Source organism: Entelurus aequoreus, linkage group LG08 (assembly GCF_033978785.1).
Source record: "Entelurus aequoreus isolate RoL-2023_Sb linkage group LG08, RoL_Eaeq_v1.1, whole genome shotgun sequence".
Classification (NCBI taxonomy): Eukaryota; Metazoa; Chordata; class Actinopteri; order Syngnathiformes; family Syngnathidae; genus Entelurus; species Entelurus aequoreus.
Window position 1 is genome coordinate 59,015,480 of NC_084738.1, and position 27,500 is coordinate 59,042,979.

Consider the following 27,500-nt stretch of genomic DNA (forward strand, 5'->3'; position numbering starts at 1 on the left):
GAGGTCGGCCTCAAAGTGCGCGTTGATGGGGTTGTGGTGCGCCAGCTTGATCATCTTCTTGAAGGCGTCGTAGATGAAGATGAAGCTGATGAGCGCCGAAAAGCCCTCCTCGGTGAAGCGGGTGAAGTACTGCACCAGGAAGCTGGCGTCGGTCGCCACCAGGACCAGGCAGAACGCCGCCGACCACAGACCGATCCACAGCCGGAACTCCAGGTAGTCGAAGTTGTTGTCTCTGCGGGGGGAGGGGGGACTGTCAGGTTCAAACACTGATGACATCTATTAAACAGACAAAGAAGCAAGGAATAAAACAGAGACAGAATTAAATTTGGCTCAATGAGGAGAGCGCGTACACCTGTACCCTTGTACAGTGTTCCACCACGCTCTGACGAAAGATTGTACGCCTCCTCTTTTATTTGGACTTTCCCTGATTACATGGCAACAGCTGTGTTTAAAGGGACGGGGGGTCGTAAACAGCCATCGCCTTTGATTACAAAACAGTTCAAAGAAAAGGTCGTAAACAGTTAAAAGGAAAGGTCGTAAAATAGTTCAAAGAAGAGGTGCCTGGAGCTTGGGCAGGTCCTGCTTTCTCTCCGCTTTGTAGATCTCGGGTCAAGACAATACATCAAAGAAACCGACGCCTTCATGTCACTTCCCATCCTACACGGTGGAGTTTTACAAGCCTTTTGCTTGGTAGGATCAAAGACAGCTTCTGTCCTCTCGCAGGGTGAGCTGAACTCAATGTAACACAAAGTTTTGTGATAACTTAGATACAATTATTCTGACAGGGACGTTAGCTCATTGTCCGTTCATGTCATCTGTGATTTGGTCTGGCTCCTTTGACCGGGAGTGCTCTGATCTGTACTTATAATGATAAATAAATGATAAATGGGTTATACTTGTATAGCGCTTTTCTACCTTCAAGGTACTCAAAGCGCTTTGACGGTATTTCCACATTTACCCATTCACACACACATTCACACACTGATGGCGGGAGCTGCCATGCAAGGCGCTAACCAGCAGCCATCAGAGGCAAAGGGTGAAGTGTCTTGCCCAAGGACACAACGGACGTGACTAGGAAGGTAGAAGATGGGAAATGAACCCCAGTAACCAGCAACACTTCGATTGCTGGCACAGCCACTCTACCAACTTCGCCACGCCGTCCCTACTTAGTTATCATGCGATCACTCCTCTCCCCAGTTTTTTCGACCATACCTGCCACCTTGCATTATTAGAAGGGTGTTTTATTGTGCTTGATATACATAACAGAGAACCAACTTCTGCAGGGTTTAGTGACAGGAAGTTACAGCTGTGCTCTAAAGGGTGAGCACGGCTAAGGTGGTGTGGTATTTAGCGGTCTTGCCTTGCATCATTTACAGACCACATAGGTCTGACTACGGTCCCTTTGACAAAATCCAAAAAAACTGCCATTCTGTCCAGGTGACTTTTCCTCTTTTATCCACAATTCCTTCATTTTGACTTTCTCTTCTTACTCCATGCAAAGAATCAACCACCAGACAAGAAGATGGCGCAACCAAACTTGATAGTTGATACTCTTACCTGATTGGCTGTTAGGACTATTCATGATAACCGCCACCTTGCACCACGGTAAACAATAAAAAGATCCAAAAACAATACAGAAATTCAAAGCCGACAGTATGCACAGAAACAGACCTATCATGAAACTTATAACGCGATCGCTCCTCCCACTAGTTATTCATGATAACCGCCACCTCACACCCTGGTAAACAACAAAGAGATCCAATACAGAAATTCAAAGCCGACAGTATGCTAGTTTACTCCGGCATATGCACAGAAACAGACCAATCATGAAACTTATAACGCGATCGCTCCTCCCACTAGTTATTCATGATAACCGCCACCTTGCACCACAGTAAACAACAAAAAGATCCAAAAACAGTACGGAAATTCAAAGCCGACAGTATGCCAGTTTACTCAGGCATATGCACAGAAACAGACCGATCATGAAACTTATAACGTGATCGCTCCTCCCACTAGTTATTCATGATAACCGCCACCTCACACCCAGGTAAACGTCAAAAATAGACACAAATTACCTACAAAACTAAATCCGACAGTAGTGTTTACTCAGGCATATGCACAGGATCAGACCTATCATGTAATTTATAATGTGATCGCTCCTCCCACCAGTTATTCATGATAACCACTACCTTGCACAAAAAAAAATAGCCACAAATAACTTACAGAACTAAATCCGACAGTAGTGTTTACTCAGGCACATGCACAGAAACAGACCCATCATTAAACTTATACTGTGATAGCTCCTCCCACCAGTTATTCATGATAACAGCCACATGCACCACGGTAGACAACAAAAAGATAAAAAAATAACCCACAAAACAAAAACGACAGTGATGTTAACTCAGGCACATGCACAGGAACAGACCTATCGTGTATTTTATAATGTGTTAACTCCTCCCTACAGTTATTCATGATAACCACTGCCTTGCACAACAACAATAGCCACAAATAACCAACAAAACTAAATTAGACAGTAGTGTTTACTCAGGCACATGCACAGGATCAGACCTATCATGTAATTTATAAATGTGATTGCTCCTCCCACCAGATTTTCATGATAACAGCCACCTTGCACCACCGAGTCATACCAAAGACTATAAAAAAATGGGACGCATTACCTCACTGCTTGGCACTCAGCATCAAGGGTTGGAATTGGGGGTTAAATCACCAAAATGATTCCCGGGCGCGGCACCGCTGCTGCCCACTGTTCCCCTCACCTCCCAGGGGGTGAACAAGGGGATGGGTCAAATGCAGAGGACAAATTTCACCACACCTAGTGTGTGTGACAATCATTGGTACTTTAACCTTTAACCAGTAGACAACAAAAAGATCCAAAAATAACCCAAAAAACTCAAGCCGACAGTAGTGCTTACTCAGGCACATGCACAGGAACAGACCTATCGTGTATTTCATATTGTGATCACTCCTCCCTACAGTTATTCAAGATAACAGCCACAGTAAACAACAAAAAAATAATCCTAAATAATGCACAAAATCAAAGGCGACAGTATGCTAGTTTACTCAGGCATGTGCACAGAAACATACCTATTATTAAACGTATAATGTGATAGCTCCTCCCACTAGTTATTCATGATAACTGCCACTTTGCACCACGGTAAACAACCAAAAGATTTTTAAAAAACCCACAAAACTAAAGCTGACAGAAGTGTTTACTCAGGCACATGCACAAAAACAGATGTATCATGTATTTTATAATGTAATCGCTCCTCCCCACAGTTTTTCATGATAACAGCCACTTGGCACTACAGTAACGACAAAAACTCCAAAATAATGCACAAAATCAAAGGCAACATTGTGCTAGTTTACTCATGCATATGCACAGAAACATATTTATCATTAAACTTATAATGTGATAGCTCCTTCCACCAGTTAATCATGATAACCGCCACCTTGCACAACAAAAATAGCCACAAACAACCTATAAAACTAAATCTGACAGTAGTGTTTACTCAGGCACATACACGGGATCAGACTTATGTAATTTATAATGTGATCGCTCCTCCCACCAGTTATTCATGATAACCGCCACCTTTCACCACAGTAAACAACAAAAAGATCCAAAATAATGCACAAAATCAAAGCCGACGGTGTAGTAGTTTACTCAGACACATGCGCAGGAACAGGTCTATCATGAAACTTGTCAAGTGATTGCTCGTCCCATCAGTTATTCATGATAACTGCCACCTTGCCCCACGGAAACGGGAAAGAGCCAATAATAACCTACAAAACTAAATCCGACAGTAGTATTTACTCAGGCACATGAACAGGATCAGACCTATCATGTACGGTAATTTATAATGTGATCGCTCCTCCCACCAGTTATTCATGATAACTGCCACCTTACAGTTAAATAAAAAGAGCCAAAATAATGCACAAAAACATAATTGCTGGAATGCACGCTTAGTCAGGTCCATGCCCTAGGAATACATCATAGTTTATAATGTGATCAATCCTCTTACCAGTTATTAATGATAACCGCCACCTTCCACCGGAGAAAAACAAAAAGAGCTAAAACAATCTACAAAATTAAAGCAGACGGTATGCTTGCTTATTCATGCACATGTCCTGTGAACATACGTGAATATATTTTTTTAGAAAACTTTTCTTTTCTTTTTTTAAGAATCAACTTTTAAAAAGAAAAAGTTTTAAAAGTTTTTTATACCAAAAAAAGTGTATTGCAAGAATCGGTTTGAATTAAGAACCGATTATGAATCGAAATCTAATGAAATCATGAGTTGTTGCAAGATTCACATCCCTACCACCTATCATAAAATTTAGATTGCAATCACTTCTACTAACCGTTATTAATGATAGCCGCCACATTGCACCACGAAAAAAACAAACTGAGCCAAAATATTCCACAAAATCGAAGGCGACGGTATGCTACCCTACTCAGACACATGCTCTTAGATCATCATACCCATCGTATAATAATTCGTAATAAATTGCTCCTCTCACCAGTTAATGATAACCGCCACCTAGCACCACGGACAAACAAACATAGGCAAAATATTCCACAAAATCGAAGGCGGCGCTATGCTCGCCTACTCAGACACATGATCTTGGATCCATCGTATAATAATTCATGATAAATTGCTCCTCCCACCAGTTATTATTGATAACTGCCACTTTGCACCACAGCAAACAAACAGAGGCATAATATTCCACAAAATCGAAGGCGACGGTATGCTCGCCTACTCAGACACGTGATCTTGGATCCATCGTATAATAATTCATGATAAATTGCTCCTCCCACCAGTTATTATTGATAACCACCACCTTCAACCACAGAAAAACAAAAAAAGGCCAAAATAATCCACAAAGTCAAAGCAGAGAGTATACTCGTTGACTCTGAATGATCACTCCTCCCACCAGTTATTAATGATAACAACCACCTTGTGTAAAAGAAATGGAAATATGTAAATAATCCACAAAGTCAATGGTACACACGAAGCCAGCATACCTGTCATAATGATTATAATCACAAAATTGCTCTCATCACCAGTTAATAATAATAATAACTGGCACTCGCTGAAATTAACATAAAAAGCCAGAACCACAAAATTATAAATACACTTTTTGCTCGTGTGTCATAATTATATTACAAAAAAAAAATGTCAACTACGATTAGTCACAAATATACAAGACAATTAGTGCCCACACAGGAAAAAAACACAATAAGTCAAATAAAGTTCTAAAATGATAAAAAAGGCAAGAGGGTAGGTACAGTACATGTTGAGGGTAACAATTAGTGCCTGGAATGGAAACACCACGACTGTAAAATTAATTATTAATGCTGGCCGACAACGGGCGCGGTCCTCAGTAATGTGAGAAGGCCAATGAATGGCAGGGGGAGGAGCCAACTGTCAGGCTCACAGGAGCGCTTCCAGGCGGCGTCAAAAGTCGGCTTGTGACAGCGAGAAAAGTCATTTATCTTGTTCTACTGTCACAAGTAAAAGTGAAAGGAAAAGGCCGTGAGAGCGGTTACATCACAACATATCATAGCAATTCCCATGGCGGGCGTGAGCAGAACAGACAATTGATCAGTTGTTTGTCAGAATATTGGCTGGTTTGACGCATTATCGACTGGATCAAACTTTACACCGATGGCAGCCAACTAAAAATATGTTTTTCTTTTCTAAAAGTAAAAAAAAAAAAATGCTTAAAACACGGACATTGTGTATTGAAAGACAACTTTGTGTCATACGTGACAAAGTATATTATAGTTAACCATTAGTATCAACAGTTTAACTTTTTCTCATTATTTTACGTCTTTTTGCTTAAATTTCTACTGTTGTTGCGATGTTCAGTAACACATTTAACAGTGTTTATTAGTGTTGTCATTTTTCAAATGAATTAATTCATAAGTTAAAATGATCCTTTTGTCTATGTTTTTATTTTATTTGCATCTCGAGTGCTTCTAATCAGGGGGGGTCAAAACTTTTTCCACCAAGGGCTACAAACTGAAAAGATAAAGTGTGCGGCACCGCCGCCATTTTGATATTTTTAATTTTTTTTTAAAAACAGAAATTGTATTTGCAGATATTTAAAGACAAAGCTTTGTAGTATAGGTGACAATGTATATTATTATAATTATTACTCATTATTACTTTTTCTCATTACATTTAAATGTTTTGCTCTTTTTTCTTACATTTTGACTGATAATTTAAGAGTTATATATTATTTTAATTTTGTTTTTATTCAAAAATAAATAAATACAATTTCTCTTTTTTCTCACATATTTACTGTTTATTTAAAAGTTTTATATTTTGTTAATTTAATTTTTATTTAAAAAAATAATTAATAAAATCTGTCATTACGTTTACATTTTTTGCTCTTTTTTTCTAACTTTTTACTGTATATTTTTTTTACAATATTCTGCGGGCTATTTTAAAGTAAAAAAATGTAATATTGATTATTTATTTTAATTTAGTTTCTAGAATTTTTTTTATAAAAAAATAGTTTTGCTCTTTTTTCTTACATTTTGACTGCTAATTTAAGAGTTATATATCATTTTAATTTAGTTTTATCAAAAAAACCAAATTAATCAAATCTCTCAATACATTTAGATTTTTCGCTCTTTTTTCTTACATTTTTACTGTTGATTTTTTCACAAAAGTATTCTGCGGGCCATTTCAAAGTAGAGAAACGTAAATTTGATTAATTATTTTGATTTACTTTCTACAAAAAAATTACATTTAAATGTTTTGTTTTTTTTCCTTACATTTTGACTGCTAATTTAAGAGTAATATTATATCTTAATTTAGTTTTATATTAAAAAAAACATTCCCATTACATTTTGATCGTTTGCTCTTTTTTCTTACATTTTTACTGTTTATTTAAAAGTTATATATTATTTGAATTTAGTTTTTTATTAAAAAAACAAATTAATAAAATCTCTCAATACATTTAGATTTTTTTCTCTTTTTTTGTTACATTTTTACAGCTGACTTTTTTACGACAATAATCTGCGGGCTGTTTCAAACTAAAAAAGTGTAAATCTGATTAATTATTTGAAATTAGTTTCTAGAGTAAAAAATTCTCATTACGTTTAGATTTGTTGCTCTCTTTTTTTCTTACATATACTGCAGGAATTTGAAATCAAAATACTTTCTTAAATGAACAAATTTCAGTTTTGTTTCCTCAAAAAAAGTAGAGTTTAAAAAAAAAAAAAAGTAAAAGTAAAGTATTTGACAAATTTATATAAAACAATATAAAATGTATCATTATGTATATATTTTTTGCGTTTTTTTTATACATTTCTACTGTCGTTTTTTCCCGAAAATATACTGCAGACCATTTAAAAGTAAAGAAATGTAAATCTGACCGATTATTTTCTTAAATTTTTTATATAAAAAATGTATAAAAATTTCTCATTATATATACATTTTCTGCTGTTTTTTTCTTACATTTTTACTGTCTTTTTTTCAGAAAATATGCTGCAAACCACTTAAAAGTAAAGAAATGTAAATTTAAATTATTATTTTAGGTTTTTTTATTATTAAATGTCATTATATTTCGATTTTTTGCTCTTTTTAAAAAAAACATTTTTATTGTCTGTTTTCCGACAATATGCTGCGGGCCAACAAAACTCGAGAAGAGGGCCACAAATGGCCCACGGCCCACACTGTGGACACCCCTGGACCAGCTTGTAGCGTTAACCCTGAGGCCGTCGGACGTGTTTTCTTGTTTGAGTGGGATGTTTGGGCTTCCTTGCAACGGCATTAGTAATAAGTATGAGTCACTGTGGCGATGACATCATCGCCTCACCTGCTCATGTCTCAGCCCCGCCCCCGGCACCGCCGCCAGACAGGGAAAAAAAAACCGGTGTGCCAAATAGAACGTTTTTGTATCAGGCTTATTTGAAAACTAGATGTCCGCTTTTTGTTTTGTTTGCCAAAACGTACTTGCTAAAGTTGAAGAGGAGCCTCTCGAACACCAGAACCGGACCCGTGCTGCTGAGGATGGTGAGGGGCTGCCCTGCCAGCAAACAGAAGACCGCCCCGGTCAGCGCCGTGCCCAGGAAGCTCTCCAACACGCCCTTCAAAACAAACACATTATGCACGTCACATAAAAAAAAACTGACTTTTTTTTTTTTTTTACTTACTCAGCTGTATGCTTTATTTTACCTACACACACACACACACACACACACACACACACACACACACACACACACACACACACACACACACACACACACACACACACACACACACACACACACACACACACACACACACACACACACACACACACACACACACACACACACACACACACACACACACACACACACACACACACACATATGCCTGCAGGGCCGGCCCATCAAGACAAGCCTGTTTCAGGTCCACATACTGAATGTCTTTAGGCTCCAATAGGAATATCGGACGCGTGTGTTCTTGTATATTACCCTTTTTGAGACATCAACAAGGAAAAGTACATTCCATAGTTAAGACATAAATCATGGTCCCAACCATTGCATCTAATAGAGAATGTGGTGGTCAAAATTAGGGTGGTCCCAAAAAGGAGGGATTTTTCAAATTGAATGTGTGTCGGTTTTAAAAGTGCTCCCCCTCTGGTCAACATATGAAAGCAAGTGTGTGTAGAAATTTGAAGTGCTCCCCCTCTGGTCAACATATGTAATAACGAGTGTGTGTAAGAAATTGAAATGCGCCCCCTTTGGACAAAAATAATTTAAAAAAAATAAATAAATATGTATTTATTTTTCCTCACAATGTCAACTTTTTTATCAAATTGGGGTACAATTTCTCATATTCTTTCTGTTTCTGTAATATTGGGGGGAAAAAATTATCATAAAATGATTACTTTTTTATGTAAAATGGCAGCACGGTGGCAGAGGGGTTAGTGCGTCTGCCTCACAATACGAAGGTCCTGAGTAGTCGTGAGTTCAATCCCGGCCTCGGGATCTTTCTGTGTGGAGTTTGCATGTTCTCCCCGTGACTGCGTGGGTTCCCTCCAGGTACTCCGGCTTCCTCCCACCTCCAAAAACATGCACCTGGGGATAGGTTGATTGGCAACACTAAATTGGCCCTAGTGTGTGAATGTTGTCTGTCTATCTGTGTTGGCCCTGCGATGAGGTGGCGACTTGTCCAGGGTGTACCCCGCCTCCCGCCCGATTGTAGCTGAGATAGGCTCCAGCGCCCCCCGCGACCCCGAAGGGAATAAGCGGTAGAAAATGGATGGATGGTGAAATTTGTAATATAAAATTCTGACTTGTATCACAATATTGCCCCAAATTTTTTATTGTTCTTGTAAAATAGTGACATTTTTTGAGTAAAATTATGATTTTGTCATAATTTTGCCAAGTAAAATTCGATAATTATTATAATATTGCCAACATTTTAAAGTTTTCTTATAAAATTGTGACTTTTGACAGGTAAAATTACGACTCTTTTCATAAAATTGCCAAAATGTTAAGCTTTGTTTGTAAAATTGCAACTGTTATTGAGTAAAATTCAAACTTGTACCATAATATTGCACAAATGTTCCGGTTTTTTTTTGTAAAATTTTGACTTGCGTTGAGTAAAATGACGACTTTTATTATAATTCTGCCACAATTCTAAGTTCTTCTATTGAAATTGTGACCTTTTTCTTGTGAAATTCCAACTCACTTTTCACATCAAGCTTTTTTATATTTGAATATTATGTATATATTATTAATGTTGTAAATACTAATCTTTATATATCTCGAAAGGGTGGTCCTAAAGAGGTAGGCATTTTTCGGAGGTCTCAAGAAGGTAAGAAATACAAGAATGTGTGTTTGTGTGCGTGCGTGTGCGTGCGTGTGCGCAGAGAGAGATAGAGATCAAGTCAGGTCAGGCTTCCCCCTTGCGGTACGTGTGGAGGTCAGTGGAAAGGCAGCAGTGACGAGGCAGCCACCGAGTAATCTGGATTTTACGGTTATTTAAGGCCCGCTCAAATCCCCTGTGCAGGCCCGCTGTCCACCGGCCCACCTCAGGGGAAGACGTGGACGCCATCATGGCGGCGGAGGCAGCCGGGCCAACAGATGGGTGCGGTGTGAGCCTTTGAGCTGCACATTAGTGGGCGCTAATCAGCGGAGGACCTTTTTGTGTGCTGGTGGCTTTGTAACCGCCGGCGACAAAAAGCGAAGACGTCCCGACTTTTTACCACGGGGGAAAGTCAGGCGGTGACGTAATTGTTTATTTAATAACATTTTTTAAATATATATATCTATATATATAGATATATAGTGGTTAGAGTGTCCGCCCTGAGATCGGTAGGTTGTGAGTTCATACCAAAGACTATAAAAATGGGACCCATTACCTCCCTGCTTGGCACTCAGCATCAAGGGTTGGAATCGGGGGTTAAATCACCAAAAATGATTCCCGGGCGCGGCACCGCTGCTGCCCACTGCTCCCCTCACCTCCCAGGGGGTGATCAAGGGGATGGGTCAAATGCAGAGGACAAATTTCACCACACCTAGTGTGTGTGTGACAATCATTGGTACTTTAACTTTAACTTAATATATTTTTTTTTATTCTCATGACGAGAATGGCAGTTTTGTTTCTTCAAAAAAAGGGAGTATTGAACTTAGAAAAAAATAAAAAAGCTAATTGAAATCTCACTATTTTAATTTAGTTTCTAGGAGAAAAAAAAATTTCTCATTACATTTAGATTTTTTTGCTCTTTTTTCTTAAAAATACTATGGGAATTTGAAATAAAAAATGTTTTGGAATGAACAAATGGCAGTTTTGTTTCCTCAAAAAAAGTTCTGAGTTTAAAAAAACAAAAGCAAATTTAAAAGTAAAGAAATGTAAATTGTTTTATTTAAAAACATTTCTTTATTAAAATATATATTTTTGATGAATAGAATAGCAGTTTTTTTTCCTCAAAAATGTACTGAAATTGTAAGAAAAAAAAAAAGCTAATTTAAATGTAAAGAAATTTAAAATTTGACTAATTGTTTTAATTTAGTTTTAATGTTTTTTTAACAAGAAATTGAATTTTTTCAAATTACAACTTTTTTTTTATAACAAAACACATGAAAACTATTTTACTAGTAAATGTAGACAATATTTACATGGGAATAAAAGTGACTCATCTTGCAATTTTTTTTAAATTGGCTCACGCTCAATCATTCACTTAATTGTTTATTTAAAAACATTTCTTTATTAAAATATATTTTTGGCAGCTTTGTTTCCTCAAAAAATCAGAATAAAAGTGTGAGTTTTTCGGGATGGTTCACAATCAGTCGGAAAGAATCAGGCAATCATGAAATTGTTCATTTAATAAAAACATTTATTAAAATTTATAGTGTTTTATGAATAGAATGGCAGTTTTGTTTCCTCAAAAAAAAAAAAAAAAAGAGTACTGAAATTATAAAAATAATAAAAAAGCTATTTAAATGTAGACATTTTAAAGTTAGAAAATTATTTTAATATAGTTTTAATGTTTTTAACTATACATTTAATTTTTGTAATACATTTTTTTTATAAAACTGAACACGAAAATGTTTTACTAGTAAATTTAGACATTAATATTGGAATAAAAGGGACTCATCTGCATTTAGTTTAGATAATAATGAGTCATATATTGGAATATGGGATCCATTATTTAAATTTGTTTCAACTATTAAATGAACCAAAATATGACTTATTATATCTTTGTGGAAAATATTGGACACATTGTGTTGTCAAGCTTGTGAGATGTGATGCAAGTGTAAGCCACTATGACACTATTGTTCGTTTCAATTTTTTTTTTTTTTTTTTTATTAATATTTTTAATGATAATATCAATGAGGTTTTTTTTTAATTACTGCTATTTTGAAATTATCACTAATATTGATGCTGTTGTCGATAATGTTCATTTTTGTTTCACTACATTTGGATTGTTTTGGGTCATGTTTGTGTGTCCTCAATTGCTCTATTTGTTGTTGTTCTTAATGTTGCTGGGACGGGTTTGGTTTTGGAATTGGATTGCATTATTGTGGTATTGTTGTGTATTGTTTTGTTGATTATTAATAAATTCATTTAAAAAAAAAAAAAGTTTTTTAAAAGTGACTCATCGAGCAAGTTTTTTGGGATGGTTCACACTCAGTCGGCAAGAATCAGGCGATTACATAATTGCTTATTTAATGATGTTTTAAATTAAAATATACATGACAGTTTTGTTTCCTCAAAAAAAAAAAAAGAGTACTAAAATTTTAAAAAAAAAAAGCTCATTTAAATGTAAAAAAATATACATATATTTACTAATTATTTTAATTTAGTTTTATTTTTTCTAAACTATAAATCTTATTTAATTAAAAAAATATCAAACCAAACACATGAAAACAATTTTACTAATACATTTATGCGATATTTATATCGGAATAAAAACGACTCGTCCAACGAGTTTTTCGGGATACGAGCAGTCTTTCTGCTAATTTTTACACTTTAGGTTAACATCCGGTCTTACTCGCTAGCCTTAGCTTGTAGCTAAAAGATGGACATGTTTTCCAACCACTGGAAGGAAGAGAGTGAGTGTGAAGAACAGTGCTGAGAAGAAGAAGTGGATGATATTCAGTGAGTTAAAGAAATAAATCATACAAAACATGACCAAGTGTGGCGATCATAAAAAAAAAACAGTAGATGCTCTCTAAGGTAAATGCTGTACATTATTATTACATAACTTCATCAATTTATCCATGAAAATATGAAGAGGCTGCAGATGGTGTATTTGATGAAAAAGGAGATACCGTAGAAGCCCGCTTTCTAAGACAAATGTTGTACATTATTATTACATAACTTCATCAATTTATCCATGAAAATATGAAGAGGCTGCAGATGGTGTGTTTGACTTAAAAGAAGATACCGTAGACGTCCGCTGTCTAAGTTAAATGTTGCACATTAATGTTACATAACTTCATTAATTCATCCACGAAAATATGAAGAGGCTGCAGATGGTGTATTTGACGAAAAAGGAGATACTGTAGAAGTCCGCTCTCTAAAGCAAATGCTGTATATTATTACATAACTTCATCAATTTATCCATGAAACTACGAAGAGGCTGCAGATGGCGTGTTTGACAAAAAAGGAGATACCGTAGAAGTCCGCTCTCTAAGTTAAATGCTGCACATTATTATTACATGACTTCATCAATTTATCCATGAGAATATGAAGAGGCTGCAGACGGTGTGTTTGACGGAAAAGGAGATACCGTAGAAGTCCGCTCTCTAAGGTAAATGCTGTACATTATTATTACATAACTTTATGAATTTATCCATGAAAATATGAAGACGCTGCGGATGGTGTGTTTGACGTGGAAAGAGATACCATAGAAGTCCGCTCTCTAAGGTAAATGCTGTACATTATTATTACATAACTTCATCAATATATCCACGAAAATATGAAGAGGCTGCAGATGGTGTGTTTGACAGAGAAGGAGATACAGTAGAAGGTAAATGCTGTACATTATTACATAGCTTCATAAATGTATCCATGAAAATATGAAGAGGCTGCAGATGGTGTGTTTGATGGAGAGGGAGATACCGTAGAAGTCCGCTCTCTAAGGCAAATGCTGTAAATTTTTACATAACTTCATCAATTTATCCATGAAAATATGAAGAGGCTGCAGATGGTGTGTTTGACAAAAAAGGAGATACCGCAGAACGCCGCTCTCGAAGTTAAATGCTGCACATTATTATTACATAACTTCATCAATTTATCCATGAAAATATGAAGAGGCTGCAGATGGTGTGTTTGACGGAGAAGGGGATACCGTAAAAATCTGCTCTCCAAGTAAATGTTGTAAACTATTATTACATAACTTCATCAATGTATCCATGAAAATACGAAGAGGCTGCAGATGGTGTGTTTGACGAAAAAGGAGATACCGTAGAAGTCCGCTCTCTAAGGTAAATGCTGCACATTATTAATACATCACTTCATAAATTTATCCACGAAAAAATGAAGAGGCTGCAGATGGTGTGTTTGACAGAGAAGGAGATACCGTAGAAGGTAAATGCTGTACATTATTACATAACGTCATAAACTTATCCATGAAAATATGAAGAGGCTGCAGATGGTGTGTTTGATGGGGAAGGAGATACCGTAGAAGTTCTATTGTATTGTTTTTATACAATATTCCTTGCTTTTTATTTTTTTTAAAGCATGTTACATGAAAAAATGTGCTGTTTAGTAGCGGCAAACGCCGATCAAATTGATTTAAATTTGTTTGGTAATAAAAGTTTTTTTGAGGTACAAAGCTGCTTTCCCACCCGCTTCTCCCTCACCTGCATGTTTTCCGTGGCGTCGCCCAGCAGGCCGCCGAAGGTGATGGCGTTGGTGACGGTGCCCAGGTAGATGAACAAGATGGTGGACAGCGACTGGATGTGCAGCGCGTCGTAGAAGTCGCTGGCGAAGAACGGCAACTTGCGCTTGACGTCCAGGATGAGACCGCCGCAAAACCTGAGCGACACGACATCCATACTTACAAGACTCTTTCTTTACAAAAGGTTGTTTTTGTTGTTGTTTTTTACTTTCTGGTGCATTGGAGCTCCTCGCCAATCTGGTGACCTCCTCCCCCGCCGTGACCTGCATCATGGGGGGCGTCGCCGTTCATCGGCGGGGGCTCCAAGCCAGCATATTGGTTCTTTCTGGGGAAGAAACACAACAACAAAATACAACACAATCACACATACAGCTCGACAACAGGCCAATAAATGTTTTTTTTAAATTATTATAACCATTATGAACTCTGAGGGTTATTTAATATATTCCTAATGATATACTATACAATATATTTTTTATACAGTAAAATTTGGATTAAAAAAATATTTGTACTGATATAAAATATTTATTTATTTAAATGACCAGCAACCAGAACCTTTACAAGAACCAGTGCCACAGCAGTTCTTGTTTTACTGCTTAAGCAATAGGGATGTGACCAACAACAACAACTTACTATTTGATTCAATTCAATTGCGATTCTTGGGAGTGACATTCGATTCAGAATCAATTCTCGATTTTTAAACAAATGTTCACAATATACAGTATATTTTGGTATAAAAATGATAATACAAAACTTCTTTAAAACAGGATACAGGTTTAAAAAAGCTCATCTTGGCTGCTGACAGATAAACACATACATCGAGCAAAAAATGTCTGTTTTAAAATCAATTTAAAAAAAATAAAAAATTATATAACTGTATATAAATATATATATACACTGTATATATAACTGTATATAAATATATATATACACTGTATATAAAACAGTATATATATATATATATATATATATATATATATATATATATATATACACACACTGTGTATATATATATATATATATATATATATATATATATATATATATATATATATATATATATATATATAATGTATATATATACTGTATATATATATATGTATATATATTAGGCGGGTTTTTTTCCAATACATGCAAGTCAAAATTATGATTTCATTTAGACTCAAATTTATTTAGAATCGTGATTTGAGTTTTACATTTTACATACATTAAGATCCAATTGATATTTAAAAAAAAACAGGAGTGCACCAAAAAAAAAAGAAACTGCAATTTTTATTCAACCCGATTCTAAATGGATTCATAATTTTTGAGAAACAGTTTAAATTTTTTTCAATTTATATATACATTTAATTTATATTTTTTTAAAGAATACATTTCGGGAGTAAAAACATTATTAACAACTATTATGGATATCATCATTAATATTATTGATATTGTTGCTTTTATACATTTTTGGTATTCCTTCTTGTAGGTATACATTTCTATCCTAAGTAATGTAAAGCTCGGAAGGAGTTGATCCATTTTCTTTCGTTATATTGATTACAATTATGTGATTTTCATTAATAAAATATAAAAAACAAGTTTGTTAAAATACGTTTTTTAGGGTGCGTACAAGTTGTAGGTCAGCAGCCAAGAGATGCTTTTGTAACCTGTTTTGAAAAGGTTTTATTATAACTTGTATACTAATTACTGTATTCTCTGGACTATAAGCCGCCACTTTTTTCCCACGCTTTGATCCCTGCGGCTTATAAAACGGTGCAGCCGATTTATGGACTTTTTCTTCGCTAACGGCCATAATGTTTTGTATTCAACAAATAGTTTTCATAAAACACCGACATTGTAAAGGTATGTTATAGTTTGTGCTGTGGCGCCATCCTTTGAAAGAGTTCGCTCACTGCAGGTGCTTTGGGTTGAAAATGTACTTCTTGAGTCAGAAGTATTCGTCCATAGCGTTTCAACTCGTATGGATTCTTAACTCATCACTCCAAGCAACGTTTGTAGGTTTTACAATACAACTAAAACTATTGATACTTACTAAACCATCCCATGTGTGATGTCGGTAGGAGTCTTTTCATGCATATTTGTACATGCTATCGTCATGTAATCAAGACAGCATCGTTAGCATTAGCTGATATGCTAACACATTCACAAGTGTCCGTGTTAGTATTAACTTACGATGGCATTTTTTGAGTTTTGTAAGTTCACTAAAACCTCACAGAGGAATTGTTGAGTCTGTTTAGCTGATTGGAGAGCTAGCTTTCGCAGCTAGTGGGTCCTTGACGATGACTTGTGTTTCGTTTACTGCCGTGTTCCAGACACCGTTTGTAAACAATTAAGATAGAAAGATTCTGTAAATGTTTATTTACCTATCTGCGGCTTATAGTCCAGTGCGGTTAATAATGTAAACATATTTATTTCTTCTAAAATTCTGTAGGTGCGGCATAAATACCGGTGCCTGGAAAATAAAGTAATACTGTTTATTGCAAGAATTGTGTGGAATGAAGAATCAGTTCGGAATCGAATCATCTCAAGAATCGGAATTGAATGGTGAGTTAGCTAAAGATTGCCATCTGTAATTTTTGTTCATATTTAGCAAAACGTCTTTTTGCTCTATTACTACATGAGGCAACGTGTCATTTAACGACATTTGACACAATGACAGTAAAAAGTCGGTAAATGTTAAGTCATTTCCGACCTCTTATCGGAGGAAGGCAGCGACTTGGGCGGCTCTATCCTGATGTCGGGGTCCCACTCTCCGGGGGGCAGGACGATGACCTCGTCCAGGAACTCCTCGATCCCAGCCAGCAGGTCCTGCCTGTGCTTGGCTTTGTAGGCGATATCGTGGAACACCTGCACGTGGAGCGACAGTTGGAATTCTTGAGTCACCGACATGCAAATCTACCCCCCGAGGGGCTCGTATGCAAACAAATTTGTCAGTCGGCGTGTCACCGCGGACTCTAGCACGTGATAAGGCGAGGAGGGGGTAAAGTTTAACTGGAGGAAACCCTGGAAAAAGTACACTTCCTGCACTGCCATGTTGACACACGCAGAGGATTCTGGGAAAAAGCAAGAGGCCTGTGGGAACTTGACAGCCAGGTGTTCTGTTAACATTCCTGCCGAGGAGGCGCCAAGCGCGACGGAACACACTTTTTTCCCCAAACGGTCATAATGCGGACTTTTGTGCGTCACACTCGGAGGTTTTTATTCATTTTCATCCGCCCCAAGATGGTTGACTACCTGAGAGTCATGAAAATCAATGAAAATTGTTAGTGTTGTAAAGACTGTATGAACTGAGGAGGGGTCTTACGGCCCTAAAGTCTTTATAGCCTTACATGTTGCAGTGCCATAATGACTTACATTCCAAAGATTCTAATTTGCCTCCTGACATGCGCAACATTTCTCAATGAGCTATTGCAAGTAATTTAGGGGTTTCGCCATCTACAGTCCGTAATATCATCAAAGGGTTCAGAGAATCTGGAGAAATCACTGCATGTAAGCGGCAAGGTCGAAAACCAACATTGAATGCCCGTGACCTTCGATCCCTCAGGCGGTACTGCATCAAAAGCCGACATCAGTATGTAAAGGATATCTCTGCATGGGCACATGAACACTTGATTTTCAGAGTCATGAAAATCAATTAAAAATTGTTCTTTGCTACTGCATCAAAAATTGTGTAATGGATATGGGCACATGAACACTGCAGAAAACCACTGTCAGTAACTACATTTCGTCGCTACATCTGAGAGTCATGAAAATCAATGAAAATTCAGTGTTTCCCATAAACTGCCAAGATACCTGTGGCGGTGGGGGCGTGGCTATGGGCGTGGTCACCATGACATAATCGAGTAATTTGCATAATTTACTACAATATGATTTTCTCTAAAAAGGCTCAAAAAATGTATACTTACTAATTAATAATAACAGTTTTGTTTTAAACGTCCATCCATCCATCCATCCATCCATTTTACAATATAATTACAACACTTTATGTACATATTTATATACAGATTTGAACAGTAAGTTATTCACTGAAATATATTTATTAATTGTGGTCCTTACAAAAAATATATCTTATAAAATATAAAAGCTAAAATGTCTCTTAAAGCTCTGCCCCTTTAATTAGTGCATACTAAATAATTTAACTTTAGCCTACTACTACAACCATATTATTTACCAGCAACATAAAGTGAAATAGAGGCAGAGGTGTGCTGCCACAGTCAGTAACAAATAAACAGAAAACAGTAGTGGTCAAATACAAATAAGGCAACAAGAGAAGTATCCTACACTTCTCTTTTGTAAAGTAAATCTGAACAGCCTATATGGGCATCTACATCAACTATATGATTTGCCTGAGAAGCTGGACAGGACAAAAAAAAAAATTGTTTTTAAATAAAAAAAAACAAGCCGAAAAATCTATTTGTGGCGGACGTAATTCTTTCGTGGCGGGCCGCCACAAATAAATGAATGTGTGGGAAACACTGAAATTGTTAGGGTTGTAAAGACTGTATGAACCGAGGAGGTGTCTTACGGCCCAAAAGTCTTTATAGCCTTACATGTTGCAGTGCCATAATGACATACATTCCATCCATCCATCCATCCATCCATTTTCTACCGCTTGTCCCGTTCGGGGTCGCGGGGGGTACTGGAGCCTATCTCAGCTGCATTCGGGCGGAAGGCGGAGTACACCCTGGACAAGTCGCCACCTCATCGCAGGGCCAACACAGATAGACTGACAACATTCACACTCACATTCACACACTAGGGCCAATTTAGTGTTACCAATCAACCTATCCCCAGGTGCATGTCTATACATTCCAAAGATTCTAATTTGCCTCCTGACATGCACAACATTTCTCAACGAGCTATTGCAAGTAATTTAGGGGTTTCACCATCTACGGTCCGTAATATCATCAAAAGGTTCAGAGAATCTGGAGAAATCACTGCACGTAAGCGGCAAGGTCGAAAACCTACATTGAATGCCCGTGACCTTCGATCCCTCAAGCGGTACTGCATCAAAAGCCGACACCGGTGTGTAAAGGATATCTCCGCATGGGCACAGGAACACTCCAGAAAACCACTGTCAGTAACTACAGTTCGTTGCTACATCTGAGAGTCATGAAAATCTATTAAAAATTGTTCTTTGCTACTGGGTCAAAAAGTGTGTAAAGGATATCTCCACATGGGCACAGGAATACTTCAGAAAACCACTATCAGTAACTACAGTTCGTGGCTACATCTGAGTCATAAAAATAAATGAAAATTGTTAGTATTTAGTTGTAAAGACTGTATGAACTGAGGAGGGGTCTCAGGGCCTAAAGTCTTTATAGCTTTACATGTTGCAGTGCCATAATAACTTACATTCCAAACATTCTAATTTGCCTCCTGACATGCGCAGTCACATATTGCGTAATTTCTGGTCGTATTATTTTCTCAAAACTAATATTCATCTACTTGCTGATTTACTGTTAACATCTGATATGTTCCTGTTTTAACATGTTGTATCTACATTTCTGTTCAAATGTAAAAAAACATGTGTCCTTCTGTTATTTCAACACTTAGCATTAGTTTTCAGTTTGAAATCTGCGCTTTTGAGTTATTATGGTAATCTACGTCACAACAACTCAGACCAGGAACAAAGCAGACTGGACGGGGTTTGTTTTCAGAGCTGCCAGACCCAAACGCGTGTGTCAGGAACAGATGCGGAAGCAAATTTTTACAACAAAATTTCTGCGTAAAAGTGATAACATATCATATTGCAGGTGTTTATTATCCTTTGCATTCATATTTTGCTGTTTGTTACATTTTTGTTGTGTTTTGCTTGATTGTAAAATATGTCTATGGAGGAGCTGGTCTGAGAAGTAAGAGGGGCGATGTTCATATGTTGTTAATATTCACTGTTTTATTGTTCATAGTTAATATTGTAAATCCCACTTTCTTTATTTTAGTGTACATTTTGGGTGTTCCGTTCATTAAAAAACTGTAAAATTCCATACATTTTTTTTGAGGTGGTCTGTCATAACTTTTTTTTAAACTATCGGGCATTATGACTTTTAGTATTAGTTTTCCAGGATTATTAAAAAAGGGACCCAAACACACATACTGTACAGCAGATTTTTACAGCTAAATGTGTACATATAATTAAACATACATACTGTACAGCAGATTTTTACAGCTAAATGTGTACATATAATTAAACATACATACTGTACAGCAGATTTTTACAGCTAAATGTGTACATATAATTAAACATACATACTGTACAGCAGATTTTTACAGCTAAATGTGTACATATAATTAAACATACTGTACAGCAGATTTTTACAGCTAAATGTGTACATATAATTAAACATACTGTACAGCAGATTTTTACAGCTAAATGTGTACATATAATTAAACATACATACTGTACAGCAGATTTTTACAGCTAAATGTGTACATATAATTAAACATACTGTACAGCAGATTTTTACAGCTAAATGTGTACATATAATTAAACATACTGTACAGCAGATTTTTACAGCTAAATGTGTACATATAATTAAACATACATACTGTACAGCAGATTTTTACAGCTAAATGTGTACATATAATTAAACATACATACTGTACAGCAGATTTTTACAAATAAATGTGTACATATAATTAAACATACATACTGTACAGCAGATTTTTACAGCTAAATGTGTACATATAATTAAACATACATACTGTACAGCAGATTTTTACAGCTAAATGTGTACATATAATTAAACATACATACTGTACAGCAGATTTTTACAGCTAAATGTGTACATATAATTAAACATACATACTGTACAGCAGATTTTTACAGCTAAATGTGTACATATAATTAAACATACATACTGTACAGCAGATTTTTACAGCTAAATGTGTACATATAATTAAACATACATACTGTACAGCAGATTTTTACAGCTAAATGTGTACATATAATTAAACAGACACATTCTCTCTCTCGCTCTCTGCTGCGTTGTTTTTCCCCCCGACTGCTCTAAGCAGGGCGCGAACCCAGGTTGCCAGTGTGAAAGGCAAGCGTGCTAACTACTGAGCTAAAAGCACAGGAAATCATGTATTCATTCATTTAAAAACATTTTTTAACTGGATGATATTTTTGCATTGTTCATTAAAATTATGATTTATTTTTTTTCCGAACCGTGTTTTCAGGGCGGGAGGTTGGGTTTGTTGACATTTTGAGGGGGGCGCCCAAACTCGTTGAGCCCTTATTCTCTCTTCTCATGCCTCATGCTAAGAATCGAGCGCCAGTCAACAAAACGGCGCAACCAAACTTGATAGTTGATACTGCTACCTGATTGGCTGTTAGCGTGCCACTCCCACTGATCAGTGATCACTTCCTGCTTTGCTCGGTTACCAGAGAGCGAGCGCCTTTGTTCATGCAACCAACCTTGCTTCGCAACTTCCGCTTTCTTCCGACGGAGAAGAAGAATCTGATGTTTTATCGAACGCATTTTTTTTTATTGATATAAATTACGTGTCTATCGTGATTTTTAATAATTTCGTTTTATCACCCAGCCAAATGGACATCATTTATATCGTATACCATATAATGTATTTTTTGGACTATAAGGCACACTTAAAATCCTTTCATTTTCTCAAAAACTCAACAGTGCGCCTTATAACCAAGGACGCTTAATGTACAGAATAATTTTGGTTGTGCTTACCAACCTCAAAGCTATTTTAATTGGTACATGGTGAAATGATACGTGTGACCAGTAGATGGCAGTCACACATAAGAGATATGTGTATACTGCAATATGATGGCAGTTACACATAAGAGATACGTGTAGACTGCAATATGACTCAAGTAAACAACACCAAAATGTTATATGTTCCATTGAAAATATAGAACATTACACAGGGCGCTCAAAAATCTATCAAAATGTTTTAGTACAACTTTGTTAAGCTATGAAGCCGCATCGCTTAATGGATTGTACTGTGCTTCAACATACGAGTATTACTATGGTGTGCGTATAAGGTAAGACATATTATCTGGTGTTTTGTTTCGCAATATTATGCAACAGCAACTTTTCTTACCTTCTGGTACCCGTTGACGTGTATTTGGGATCTGCATAAGTCCTGAAAATTTGCGCGGTTCCGCCTTTGTAGTCCGTGCCGACACCGAAGTCGATAAGCTTCTACTTTTTGTCTATCTTCTTGTTATGGGACATGTTGCCATTTCTAATATAAAAGTAGTGTAAAGTTCTTACTTATATCTGTCAGTAAACTCGCCAAGAAAGCGCTAAAACATACCAGTGTAGTGAGTTTACATTATTCACCCAAGGAACTTTAGTTATTAGAGAGTTCCGGTCTGACGGTTTTTCACGGGACACATTTCCGGCCTTGTTGTTGCATTAGTGAGCCACGGATGAGGAAATGCTGCTCCGTTATTGATTTAAGTCAAGTCTGAATGTCATTAAAACAGTTAGCTCCACCTTTTGACACTTCTTCCACTCCCGTCCTTGCACGCTACACCGCTACAACAAAGATGACGGAGAAAAGACGCTGCCGAAGGTGAGCCACGTAAATAAGACCACCCACAAAACGGCGCATCCTGAAGCGACTGTGCGCCTTTTGTATGAAAATAAACCTGACTAGACACGCTCATCGGCAGTGCGCCTTATAATTCGGTGCGCCCTACGGGCCGGAAAATACGGTCCATCACTATTGACCAAAGTGGCTATTCTCCAACAAACTTCAGAAGCAAGCATGTGGTTCACAGACCTCGTCAGACATCAGGGTGGCGATAGATCTCCCAATCTCATGGTAGGACTTGGCTTTCCCCTTTGGACCCAGGAGCACGAAGAGGAACCTGCGAGGGAACGTCTGCTTAGCACAGCGACCGACACGACTAATTTGGTTTTCTGCGTCTTACCTTGTGGGGACCGGGACCTCGGTGAGCGCCCCCAGCATGACGGCGTTCTGCAGGCGAACAAACGCCACAAAGGGAGTCTCTAGGAAGTCCACCTCGCCGACCAGCACGTTGGACGCCTCGGCATCGCGGGGGAGCTTCTTCATGAACTTGTTCTTCAGCTGAACGCAAGCACACGGCGGCGTTACAGTGACAAACAAGTCCGAAACATACTAACAAAAGTTGTTTGGTGTTAGCGGCAATAATTATAAACAAATCTATAATGAGCTTCACTTGAGAGAAGAGGCGCTCAAATGCATTTTTGTGAGAGATATTTAAAAAAAAAAAAAACAGGCTTCACTACACATCTTAAAATTCAGTTAGACCCAAGTTGGATCATTTTGTTTTTCTTCAGCAAATAATGGAGCTAACACAGCTATGCTAGCAGGGTCCATCATACATTTTTAAATATATACATTTGTTGTTTTTATTTTTGCAATAGAGGAAGGAAACACTTTAGATGTCCGACCATCTCCTGCCAATCATGAATTTACAGGCTTCTGTAACTCGTTAGCACAAAATTAGCGGTAAATATTAATTTCTAGAGTAGTGATGTGCGATACCACGGATTTCCTTTCCGATCCAGAGTAAAATTTCAGACTGGAATGGGCGATACCGATACTTTGTGCAAATATACCTAATGTGTGTACTGACATTCAAAAAGTTGTGTGTTTTCAAAAAATCACATTTTTATCAACACCAACAAAAAAAACAGTAAAATGTATGAAAAAAAATCGTAATGTAATAAGAAAAAGCTCACATTTTTAAACTAATAATTATTAATAATATAATTAGTCACCAATAACACAACATTTACTTTTTTTAAATATATATTATCCGTTTTTAGCATTTAAAAAAAAAAAATACAAATCACATATTTGACTTTTCAGTATGCGGCTCTTGGTGGAAAAAGTTTAGACAACCCATCATCTAAAATATTATAGGCTCTCAAATTGAAAATTAAATATACTTAAAATATAGACAAAGTTTAGTTAGTTATTTAAAAAATAAATTAATACTAACTTATGAACTAAGAATTTTGAAAAATTACAACAATAATAAGCACTGATAACTTTGTAACTGAACATTAACAGTTTCGTACAGACAGAATTTTTTTTAAACACAACTATATTCTTTTTTTATTCTGTTCTTAGAAGTGAAAAAACAATAAAAATGTAAGACAAAAAGAGCAAAAAAATCGGTATGTAATGGAGAAAAAGATCAAAAGTATAACTAATAATTAATAATAATATACTTGGTCACCAATATTACAAAACTGACTGTTTTTAGCATGTTTAAAAAAAATATATATATATATATATATATCAATATGGCTGCCGCAGACTTTGACATGCTGAGCTGCTGCATTGCCTCTGAGTCAACTTCGACATCCAACTTAGACCTGCAGATGGCTCGAAAGACACAAAAAGACGTTCGTTTGCGGCATTTTTTTTTTTTTAAACCCGCGCAAGGATTATGATTAATTCTTCAGCTAAACAGGAAGATATAAACATCCCATCAGTCGGTATCCCAGTGAGAGCAGACATTGTACCGTAAGTGATTGTTTTATTATGTTTGTATTTCCTGTTTAGCGCTTAGCAATATTGTTACATGATGCTTAGTGTTTTATTAAAGTTGGATATGTGTAGCACACACCTTCTGAAACTTGTAGCTCATCTTCCGTATATTCAGGCTCAAAAATATAAGGTTCTTGATCATCATTTGTCCCAAAGTAATCTTTGCTGTCTTTCATGGAGTCTGCCATGATTAGTAGTGTTTTTGTTTTGGTTTAAAATGAGCAAAGCACGTAAATCAGGGCTATTCAACGACAAAAAGAAGAGGGCCGCAGTTTGAAGAGCCCAAGGAAACATCCACATGGAAATATGGATGTTTTGTCAGAAAGTCCCTGCGCAGGTTATATTGCTTTGAGACTGCATTTATTTAATTACAAAGTAAACACATCAGCGTTCACGCTGCACTGTCAATAAATTCATTATTCTGCCCTCGCTACTCGTTCCCTGTGAGACAGATAGTTAAGCAGCGTGAAGAAACAGAAGCTCCAGAAGTTTTGTTGAGGATTGATGGTCCTTCTATTGAAATTATTTTCTTTCCTCAGTTGTATTTCTTTACACTTGTTTCCCTCATTTAGGTTTGTAAGACTGAAAATATAAACATCAAATAAACATTACAAAACACAATTGTGTATTTTACATGAATAAAATAGAAATTGTGGTGTTAATGCATTCACACAATAAACTACAGATGTATATAGAAATTAAACATCGATGTCAAACGTTGCACACAATGTTTGTGACCCATCACAAATAAACATAAGGTGTAGCGACATCGCCCTCTTCCGGTCAAGTTTAGCGCTACATGTATTAAACGAGCTTTGATCGCCAGGGGTTACTCTCAGACAAAAAACACGACCACGAAGAACAAAGACATCACGATATGGTTGATGCCCGGCGGGCCACATGAAAAGCCGGATGTGGCAGGACAGGACAGACGTAAATGTAACATGTTATTATTAGAGATGTCCGATAATGGCTTTTTTGCCGATATCCGATATTCCGATATTGTCCAACTCTTAATTGACCGATTCCGATATCAACCGATACCGATATATAAAGTCGTGGAATTAACACATTATTATGCCTAATTTTGTTGTGGTGCCCCGCCAAAATAAATCAACTCAAGTTATGGAAGAAAATGCCAACATGGCACTGCCATATTTATTATTGAAGTCACAAAGTGCATTATTTTTTTAACATGCCTCAAAACAGCGCTTGAAATTTGGGACATGCTCTCCCTGAAAGAGCATGAGGAGGTTGAGGGTGGGCGGGGTTGAGGTGTGGGGGTTAGGGGGTAGCGGGGGGTGTATATTGTAGTGTCCCTGGAAGAGTTAGTGCTGCAAGGGGTTCTGGGTATTGGTTCTGTTACGGTGCGGATGTTCTCCCGAAATGTGTTTGTCATTCTTGTTTGGTGTGGGTTCACAGTGTGGCGCATATTTGTAACAGTGTTAAAGTTGTTTATACGGCCACCCTCAGTGTGACCTGTATGGCTGTTGACCAAGTATGCCTTGCATTCACTTGTGTGTGTGTGAAAAGCCGTAGATATTATGTGACTGGGCCGGCACGCAAAGGCAGTGCCTTTAAGGTTTATTGGCGCTCTGTACTTCTCCCTACGTCCGTGTACACAGCGGCGTTTTAAAAAGTCATGAATTTTACTTTTGAAACCAATACCGGTAATTTTAAAACCGCTACCGATAATTTCCGATATTACATTTTAAAGCATTTATCGGCCGATTATATCGGCAGTCCGATATTATCGGATATCCCTAGTTATTATCAATTGACGGATACTACATTAATTATATACTAACAGCATGTACGGTATATAAAATGTTAGAGGCCATTGGCTCCATTGTTAGCTGACTTTTGCTAGCGTTTATTTACGAGTTAGAATGCATTACATTTTTGTCCAGCAAAATGTTACATTGCTGTATGTGATATATTGCATCTGTCAGACAAGAGCTGCAGTGTGTGTGTAAAAAGTACACAATAGTGCTCATTTGCATTTTAAGCCATAGACACACACGAGCAGTTTTAAAATGTCTAAAAATCACAATATCAAAGCATTATTTTGGACAAAAAATCTATCGTGGGATCCTTGCTGGAAAATATACAACATGAGCATACAGTGCACCTCATTTATCAGAACGATATGCCAAGATAAGGAAGCGCACAGAAGATTAGCCAAGAACCTTGACTGGCAAACAGACGGGCGTGTTCAAAACAGTGATGGTTTCCCTGCACAGCTCTTATCTACAACGTGAGGCTCTCTCCGGTGCCGACACGTGACGCCTCTTGCCGACCCTGAGAAGAGCGAGGCCCACATTACCTGATCCTTCTCCGGTTTGTCAGAGAAGTCGCCCAGGCTGTTGGAGGTGAGGTTCCGGTGGGCCGTGGTGGGACTACCTGCAGGGAAGCGAGTGGCTTTTATTTGCACGCAGCGCTAATATAACACCACAACAAGAGTTATTACAAACACTGAGGGGAAATAGGTTTTAGAATAAGACGCCAAAGGAGAGGATCCCAGGATAGATGAGAGAATAAAAGAGGCTGAGCCGATCCAGAAACACCGGGACTAAATGCGGCCAGGATTAGAAGGG

At 37.0% G+C, this 27,500-nt stretch overlaps 1 protein-coding gene across 2 annotated transcripts in view; it reads right to left on the minus strand.

Annotated features, from left to right (window-relative positions):
- Positions 1-27,500, minus strand: part of LOC133656105 (electrogenic sodium bicarbonate cotransporter 1-like) — a 106,940-nt gene that overhangs the window by 28,648 nt on the left and 50,792 nt on the right. For both annotated transcript variants that reach the window (XM_062056934.1, XM_062056933.1), the window contains exons 8-15: positions 27,230-27,306; positions 23,291-23,448; positions 23,140-23,227; positions 17,075-17,229; positions 14,588-14,704; positions 14,342-14,516; positions 7,989-8,122; positions 1-232 (exon numbers count right to left, since the gene is read on the minus strand). The exon at positions 1-232 is cut by the window's left edge and continues 31 nt beyond it. In XM_062056934.1, coding sequence (XP_061912918.1) covers positions 1-232; positions 7,989-8,122; positions 14,342-14,516; positions 14,588-14,704; positions 17,075-17,229; positions 23,140-23,227; positions 23,291-23,448; positions 27,230-27,306 — 1,136 coding nt within the window. The remainder of the gene's footprint in view (positions 233-7,988; positions 8,123-14,341; positions 14,517-14,587; positions 14,705-17,074; positions 17,230-23,139; positions 23,228-23,290; positions 23,449-27,229; positions 27,307-27,500) is intronic.